Source organism: Protopterus annectens, chromosome 6.part0 (genome assembly GCF_019279795.1).
Source record: "Protopterus annectens isolate FY-2018-M chromosome 6.part0, PAN1.0, whole genome shotgun sequence".
Classification (NCBI taxonomy): domain Eukaryota; kingdom Metazoa; phylum Chordata; order Ceratodontiformes; family Protopteridae; genus Protopterus; species Protopterus annectens.
In genome coordinates, this window is record NC_056737.1 from 1627065540 (window position 1) to 1627075539 (window position 10000).

Below are 10000 nucleotides of genomic sequence, written 5' to 3' on the forward strand. Positions count from 1 at the left end.
TGAACTTGACTCAGGGAAATCCCTTCCAGATTTCTGTTCCATTGGCAGTGCTCACTGCAGTTGTTTTTGCCCTAGGGTGGGGTGGGGGTATTCCCAAGGACAGGTCTACAACGTGTCATTGTATTTCCTGAAAGAATGCTCATTAGGGACCTTGAAAGTGATATCCAACAGTAAATAGAATCAGAATAGAGTGACCCAAAAGAACACATGCTTCAGTGGCACAGTATCTTCTTCTTTTGGCTTTTCCCAGTTAGGGGTTGCCACAGCGGAACTCCGGTCCGCTAATGATTGGCAGTAGATTTTTACGGTGCCAAGGTGCCAGCCCAACCTTCAATGAAGGCATGCCCATTCACGCATGTCGTTCAACCGCGGGGAGGACATGCAGACTCCACTGAATCACTCTGAGATGCAATAAGAACACAGAAACAGAAGAGAAAGGCCAGTGGGAAGCTGTGCCACCTGTTTCAACTCCAAGGTGCACAAAAGACAGCCACAAGCAGAGCCACAGCAGCATTGACATGGTGACCTATTTGCTGAAGAAGAACTTTTATTTTAACATTTACAGAACCACAGTTAAAGCAACAGAGTTTCCCCGCATGTTCAAAACTAAAAAGTCTAATATCAGCCACCTCTTCACCAGCTAATGTATGCAATCATGCAGTGTTTCTAAACTACACCACCAAAACATGTACATAAACTTTTAATTAACATGTAGCCATTCATTGTAGTCCTTAGGGGGACTACCTTATGTCACACTCTTCTCAAAACTGCTCTTTGTACCTGTGACTTCAATAAAACATCATTTCAGTGCGTCCTCTCCAAAGTTCAAATGATAATATCTTGAAAAACTGCAGTGCTGCCAGCTAGCAACAGCCTGCTATAACTCAAATTTAAAATGGTAGATATTGTGGGAAGAAATAGCCAGGGAATTGTTATGGCTAGGCTTGTAGGGCCAATAGCCTAGTACCAACCTATGACATACACTATTATTGAACATCAAGGGGAAGCATGATGATTTTCTCATATAAGTAAGTGTGCATAACAAGTCATATAATTGCTTTAACTTGAACTGTGGTTTTGTAATACATCTTGACCATACATAATACTTAAGCTGTTACCAAGGTAACTAATGTTTTATACATGACATCAAACTGACAAAGTTGTTCAAGGGAAACAATAGAAGCCTGAACTAGGAATGTCACAGAATGTAACAATCACATTCTGAACAAATAGTATTAAATTGATAATAATCACTCAGTTTAACCTTTGCTGAGTATACAAAATAGAATGTTGCCATTTAAATATAAAAACTTTCAGTATATGCCATAAAATGGCAATTTATGAATATGGAAAGGGAACTTGTAAATCATTAATCACAATAAGTGAATTTGTTGTTTTTAACCTACAATTTCACTCATTTTATAATAAGAAATGACCGATATGAAAATCCTTATGTGTAGGAAATGGGGGGGGGGATGCACTGATAATTAAAATGAACTAACTTTCATCAATGTTTACATAAAACAAACTTGATGCTTTAAGTAAGTTAGCAACAAACAAAGTGATTACTTAAATGCTGGCAAACAATGAAATATAACTTCTGATATATCTAGTAAAATACATTGTATTATAAACCTACATTTATATTACGTGACCGGACAGTGAAATGTTCGAACACGTAATCGACCCCAAAATATTGAAACACCATATGTCGAATGGCAAAAAAAAAAAACCCAAACTAAACATTAAAACACACTAAGCAGGGGGCAAGCCCCCCACACCCCCTGCTACTTAAATATACCAACTCTGAGATTGCACTACAATGCAGACAATGGAAAAATTCCATGTCTGCACTGTATGGAGATCTTCACTGAACCGTTCAACATTCTGACAGTTTGATATTTAGGGGTCGATTATTACGTGTTCGAACATTTCACTGTTCAATCACATAATATAGACCCATAAACATTAGGTATAACTATCATTACCCTCTATTTATATTAAATAAGTTTTGAAAGACTACATCAGTAAGGGTGAATATGTTAAATAATCTTTTACTGACGTTTTATATGTGATACATCCTAATTTACTATGAATTGCTTGTCATCTATCTTTCATGTAAATATTGCTTATACAATAAGTAGACATTTATATTGCATTAGAATTCTGTCTAATCTACAATAGTACTATATCTGTTCAAAATAATATAAATATTGCTTATTCCTATTACAAATATTATCCATATGATAATTCAATTTATGGAGCTCAGATGTTCTGGGTTGTCAAGGTATGAGTGACAATCTGATGGACTTAGGTTTATCCATCAGATTAGGAATGATTTTCATTCCATGGTTAGTGCAGATCTTACTTTTAATATTTATTAGTTTAAATTTGTTATTTCACAAAAACAATTTTAGTATGCCTGACCAAAAAATTACTTTATTGGTAAACACAAAGTATAAAACTGATAATTTCCTTTAAAAGCTCAAGCATATACTTTATAGTTATCAGAGGAAAATGTTTAATAGTCACAATAAAACAAAAAATACATAGTCCAAATAACCTAAGATGGATTTAACTTTATTATCTTTAAATACCAGTGGCTTAAACAATCCTAGCAAGAGATCAAATCTACTGAAATATTTAAAACTAAACAAAGCACAAATTATCTTCCTTCAAAAAACTAATTTCAAAACAAATGACAATTACAAATGGAATCCTAAGGAATATATGATATTGGCGCAATCCACTTATAAGATAAAGGCAAAAGGGGTAACAATGTTATGGAAAACAAATGTGATTAACCCAGAAATAATTTATAAGTATGAAGATAAAGAGGGCCTTATGGCATTAGTAATAGTTAAATATAATAGAATATGGACCCTAGCCAATCTATACTGGTTCCCTGGCATTGGATCAGGAATCGTTAAAAAACACTTGGATTTCATTTCCAATAATTATAAAGGTAACTTAATATTAGGAGGAGATTTTAACTGTATATTTGATATTTCTGAAACTGCAAATAAAAGACTGAAGCATATATCTGCTGTATCAAAAGCTTTAAACAAGTGGGTAGAATCATTTCATCTTGTAGATACTTTCAAATTTAAAGAAGATAAATCTTTGTTGTTTTCTAATCGAGATCAAATATTTGCTACCCAATTAGAATAGATAAAATATTTGCTGCCTATGACTTACACTCTAAAGTCATTAATTTCTCAATCACTCCCTGCCCCTATTCAGACCAAAATTCATTGATACTAAAATTTCAAAATGGGTACAAACCATTAATCTTTAACTCCAGAATTCCAGCATATATAACAAAAATTAAAGAGTTCAAACCCTGGTTATTATCTGAATTACAGTTCTTCTTAGATATTAATTACACCACAGAGATGAATAAAATAATAAGGGACTCGTTAAAAACTTACATATATGGTAAAACCCTAACTTGGTATAAAAAAATCAGAAAATGGGATTCTGAAGTATTAGATCTACAATCCAAACTTTTGTCACTAAAAGCTGAAAAAAATCAAAATCATTTGGAGATGAAAAAGAAAGTAGAAGTATTAAACAATAAATGCAACAAAATTCTAACACATAAAACTAGTTTAGCTTTAGAAAAACTAAAAATGAATACCTTGGCCACTTCTCCCAAATATCTACATAATTTATCCATAAGAATCAAAATACAATCAAAAACTAATAACATTAAAAGTATCTTCCATGAAAAGAAAGGGAAAAATGTCTCGGATATAGGTAACATTCTTGATGCCTATAGAAATCACTATATGGAACATTTCCAAAAAGAAAAATATACATATTGATCAATTGAATCTAGATGAAAAATGTTCTAATATAACAAATACCAGAAAAATTAAAACTAGATCTGCAAGCCACCCATATCCCACAAAGAAATTACAGATACAATAAAAGAGGGTAAAAATAATAATGCTCCAGGTATAGATACAATAAAAGAGGGTAAAAATATTAAAGCTCCAGGTATAGATGGTATAATTATGGAAATATATAAAATGTTTTCCTTCAAAGATACTATCCCTGTTCCATAAAACTCTATTAGAAATTCATTCACATGCTTTAATACCACTGTCTTGGAGGTATTCCTTAATCACACCAATCCTAAAGGGAAAAAAATCCCCAAATCTCTGTACCTTATATAGACCTGTATCATTATTAAATAATGACTATAAGATATTTATGACAGTATTAACCAACAGGATGAAAATATCACTATCCAAAACAATAAATGATCAAACTGGATTTATATATCATAGACACACACATGACAATATTAAAAGGATAATTTCTCTTATAGATTATGTTAATAAAGAAAATAAAGAAACACTCATAATTGGCTTAGATATAGAGAAAGCCTTTGATTCCCTAAATTGGGTCTATTTATTCAAAATGTTGGTGTTGTTTGAATTTCCTCCTTCCTTTGTTCATCTACTAAAGAATATATATATACACAAATAATTTAGCGTATGTTAAGCTAGGTCCTTTCACCTCTGAATCTATACATATAACAAAGGGTACTAAACAAGGATGTCCCATGTCACCAATTCAATTTGCCTTGGCTATTGAAATATTGGCAGATTCAATACGTAATAATACAAAAATCAAAGGAGTAGATGTTTATGAACAATACAATTCTAAAGTAATGCTCTTTGCTGATGACATATTATTAACATTATCCAATACAAAAGAGACATTAGAAGAATTAGATATTTTAATTGCTACATTTTACAGGACTTCAGGACTCAATTTCAATAAATCAAAATAAAAATTTGTATTTTTAAATTAAAAAAAAAAGAATTGCAGACAAAGGGGAATCACATTATAGAGAAAAAAAGAAGCTACCTTAAAATATCTAGGAATTGAGTTATGCAAGGATAATAATGAATTAGTCTCAAAAAAGTACAATAATATCAATGCAGTTAAAATCTCTGTGGAAAAGTGGAACAAAATAATAACATTTGAAGATAAACTACAGTTAATAAAAATGGTTTTACTACCTAAGATTCTATATATAGCTTTGGCAATACAACTGTTACCAGAAAGGAATATACTCAAAGAAATAAACTCATGCCTAATAAAATTGTTATGGTTTCCTGAAAGAAACAGAATAGCTTTAATACATCAATCATATCAGACCATGGAAACAGGGAGGATTAAACGTTCCTGATATAGAAACATATATAAAAGCATCAATATCTAAAACAATCTCAGATTAGATAAGTCCAAATTATTCTGCAAATTGGAAATAATTACTAACTGTAATATCAATAAATAAATTTGATTTACAAAAAAAAAATGCCAAATAACAGATAAAAACTATTTGCCATGGCACATGTTATGTATTAGTATGCAATATAACATAACTAAGCCCACTAAAACTCGTATGATTAATTATTGCATTGACTCATTTAGGAAAATTATTAATGCAAATATAGATTTAAAAATCTGGTTTGATCTTTTAATACCATTCCTAGTTAGAGATAGCTATCCACATAAAATATACAAAGAAATAATTAATTCCTGCGAACAGAGAGGATTTGTTTGTTGGTTTCAATGCATAGAAGAACTAAAAGTTCCGGATATGCAAACAATAGAAACAACATACAAAATTCCATAACAAGACTGGCTAACTATGCAAAGCATTCTGATATATTCGCAAGATTTATGCAGAATAATTAGTAATTCTTCATTTAAAGAAATACTTAAACTTATGGATTACCTATATGAAATCATATATAATGATTATGACATGGGAAATAGTATTTCGAAAGTTACAAGATATTGATAAATTATAAAACAACACCCAAATCTTCATATTGGAATTATATAACAAAATGACACTCATTATAGCTAACTGAAGAAATGAAATCAAATATTATCAATAAAACATACATCCTTTACACAATACTGGAAAGTTTTTAATTGGAAATGCTTGCACAGAGCATTCTTAACTCCAGATAAAATTACTTCTTCCACAAAGTATATGTTGGAGGTATGAGCAAATACACAGTGCAGATTGGAATCACATTTTTTTGATTGTGTTAAAATTAAGCCATTTTGGAATGGTATTAAAAACTTTTTACAAATGTCATTTAATGAATCATTTAACTTATCTAAATCTCTAGTATTATTAAATGTTTACAAAGGTCCTCATTTGAATGAGTCAAATATGTATCTACTATGGACAATACTTGCAAACTCAAGGAAGTGTATAACAAGAAGATGGAATATAAACACAATACTGTCTTTGGAAGACTTCTACAGCTTACTGAAGACCACAGCATTATTGGAAATTAATATTAAAGAACTAAGGATTCATCCTAAGCCATTTATTAACAATCCATGGAAAAAAAGTCTTATCATTGATTGACACTTTACAATAACTGAACAGGGGTTTATATAATTTCATTGAAAACTCATTTCATTGAAGCTTAATTCACTGACACATATTCACCTCAAGCTCACTTCACTGAAAGCTCACTTCACTGAAAACCCATTTCACTGAAACTCATTTTGTTGAAAGGTATGTATGGCCTTTTCCCCACTGTTGTGCAATCTTGGAGTTAGTATATAAAGTAAGGGGGGCACAGCCCCCCACATTGGAGGGTGTGGGCGGAGTAGCCCCCCACATATTGTAAATATTTTAAAGCATATAGATGGATATGTACAAGTATAATGAACAAATTCTTCCAGAAGACAACATATAACCACTTTATGTGGGTGCTTCGAATGTGGGGGCTGTACCCCCCACCCCCTCTTACTTTATACACTAACTCCAGGATCGCACAATAGTGGGGAATAGGCCATATATACCTTTCAACGAAATGAGTTTCAGTGAAATGGGTTTTCAGTGAATTGAGCTTTCAGTGAATTGGGTTTTCAGTGAAGTGAGCTTTCAGTGAATATGTGTCAATGAATTAAGCTTCAATGAAATGAGTTTTCAATGAAATGATATAGACCCCCGAACGGATACACTCTGATAACTGGATTGTTATACCTATAAAGTAATTGTAATTGAACTCTGTTATAGTGTCAAGCTGATGTAAATGGTGTACAGTTATTAAGATGTTATATACAAATACTATGGAATTTATTCAACTGTTTATGAAAAATAAAACGTTTTTGAGGAAAAAAATAAATCTCAACCCATCTTTATTGTCTAAGGTAGGTTCTGAGTCCAACATAAACCAAGTCATTAATCTACCAGTTTTCTTTCCAAGCTTTTCAAATTAGGGAGAGTATATCCTTTATCATTTGGATGTGCATAGATAACTTTGCTTTTATCTTCATAGAATCAAAGACTTCAGGAAAACTGACCAGTTGTTTGTTTCCCTCTCTCCTAACAAATTGGGCAAACCAGTTTCCAAAGTTACATTGGCCAAATGGTTTACTGAATGTAACTCCTTTGTCTATAGTGAAAAAGGATTATCCTTGCCTAAGCCTCCTAGAGCAAATTCCTCATGGTCTGTGGCAGTCTGTTCAGCCTTTTGGTCAATGCCTTCTTTAAATGACATTTTTGCAGCTGCAGCTTGGACTAATTCTCACATCATTATTGTTTATTACAAATTTGATTTGATTTCCAGGAACAGAGCTGTCTTTGGCTCTGCAGTACTCTGGAATATCCTTCCATAATGGCCGCCCAAGGTTCCAGTAGCTGGTGACTCTGTCCCATCATTTGAGGAATGAATGAGAAAAACATCGGATAAAAAAGTTATGTTCTCACCAAAATGTTCCATCTGTGTCTTCCACTTTCATTTTTACTCAACGTTCTGCCTACCTGCTCCATCTATTGCTTACGGAAAGATCTAGGAGTTGTACAAGAACCTGTGTTGCTTGTTTGAGCTCCAGCTCCCCTTTCCTTTCCTTTCTGCCTTTAATTTATGTAACAGGTTGTTCCTTTATATCTTGGGGCAGCAAACTCAATCTGAGGTATGTTAGGTTGGCAGGGCATTGTGGGTAAAGGGAAGAGCTTGAGAGTTTTGGATCCAGTAATCTGGTTGAAGCAGCCGAGTTGGAGCCAAGTCTCCGATCCAAACCCATCAGTTGAGGAAGAATGAAAATGAACAACACAGATGGAATGTTATGGTGAGTACTTAACATTTTTATGCTGTTACTGCTAAATTCATATTGCAAAAAAATAAAGCAGCAAGTCAGTATTGAGTTTATTGTAGAGCTAAGTATGTCTATAGGTTCATAGGAGGTTACTAGCCTAATGGCCCTGGGGCCCTTACAAGCCTGGCTAAGAGTTTATTCCCAAAAAGAATCCTCAGTCAGCACCTCTTGCCCTTGTCAGTGAGGGACACCGGTTGAACCCCTGGGACAAATTTGTGGTTACCCATCCACTCAAGGTTGCACTTGAAGAGGGTCAGTGAGGTGCTCTGTTTGACATGAATGGGAAGTCTATTCCAGAAATAGGGCAGCCTCTGGGAGACAAATCTGTCTCTCCAGCAGGTTTTGTTGACATATATAAGATTCAGGCCTTTTGAGTGGGTAATGTGTGAGGAGTTAGATTTATGGATATGGAGCATCTCTAGTAGGGCAGGGTCCGAGATTGCCTGGAGGCAAGACATAGATCTCCTCTGAGCAATCTGTACAATACCAAATAGAGTGATAGTGATTTGAGCCTGTTCACATAGAACAGGTGTTGGAGGCCATGGATTCTCTTTGTTAGGTATTTCAGTGGCCTTTCTAGTTGGTGCAGATGTTTGGAAAGGTACATACCAAATGGGGCGTTATACTCAATTATTGGTCTAATGAGGGAGGAGTATAGAGAGGTAATAACCTCCTTTTTTTCTGGATGCAATCCCTTTACTTATAAGATGAACCAAGTAAAAGGCTTTTCTGACCACTGCCGCTACATGAGCTCTATATTTTATAAAGTCTCAAGTAAGATGGAAAAGATAATTTGTTTCTTTCAAAAAATGGATGTATACAGAGAAGCCACTACATTTCTTTTTTGTTTATTTACAGTAAGTGGTAACTAAAATTTTATAGCAAAAATTGATGATATACTGCTAAACTTGAATGTTACATAAACTGAACTTTGAGAAATGGGATATAATCCTTTGACTGTTTTTCTGTTTTTCTAGTGCTATTGGAAAATGTTGGAGAAGAACTAGACCCAATCCTGGAACCTTTACTGCTGAAGCAAACATTTAAACAGGGAGGATCAATATGTATCCGACTTGGAGACTCTACCATTGAGTATGCCCCTGATTTCCGATTTTATATAACAACTAAACTGAGAAATCCACATTATCTTCCAGAAACATCTGTTAAGGTCAGTTCAATAATAATTAATACATTTTGTTCACTGTTTATTATAATCTTAAAAAGTGCACCTTTTATATAGGCAATTTGGCCAACAGTAGAACAAGGTAAATAGATCAAATGTTTAATCATTTATTTTGCTTTTTGACACTTTCTGAAGGAGCTATCATTAATAAAAGTAGATGCACTGTCAATATAAGCAAATTCTGTTAAGCGTAATGTGGTTATTTATTAAAACAAAGCAGATTTATTGAAATTATTGATGTCTTCCTTTATGGTTTACTTAGCAGACTTTGGCAATAACATTTCATGCTTCTGTACCCTTCTTACTTGTCTTGAACTAAGCCCTGAGGATCTTCTCTGCAATTAATTAGGTTTCTGCATTTACTTGTGACCGGGTAGTTGAAATCAATTTTCTCCTTTAAGATATGCACTCCTTGACAAATACTGTTTCATACAAATGAAGGTGAAAGCTATGTGCCTTTCTTTGCCTGTGTTTTGTAACTTAAAAGGTTTGACTGAGTAATGACTTTGTGAAAACTAGATGGTAACAGTTTCTGTTTAACACAGGTGATGATTTATTTTCTTATTGTAGAAAATAGTTTTTTTGTAATTAATGCCAAAAGAACTATATCTCATAATCCAAGAAAAATATCTGTCCCTACAAATATTCATTTGCCATTTTTTGTAA

General features: G+C 33.2%; 1 protein-coding gene across 1 annotated transcript in view; it reads left to right on the forward strand.

The window, feature by feature from the left end:
• The window catches only part of DNAH7 (dynein axonemal heavy chain 7), a 4771155-nt gene that overhangs the window by 3454738 nt on the left and 1306417 nt on the right, over positions 1-10000 (forward strand). The window contains exon 45 of the mRNA XM_044073696.1: positions 9129-9319. Within this exon, the coding sequence (XP_043929631.1) occupies positions 9129-9319 (191 nt within the window). The remainder of the gene's footprint in view (positions 1-9128; positions 9320-10000) is intronic.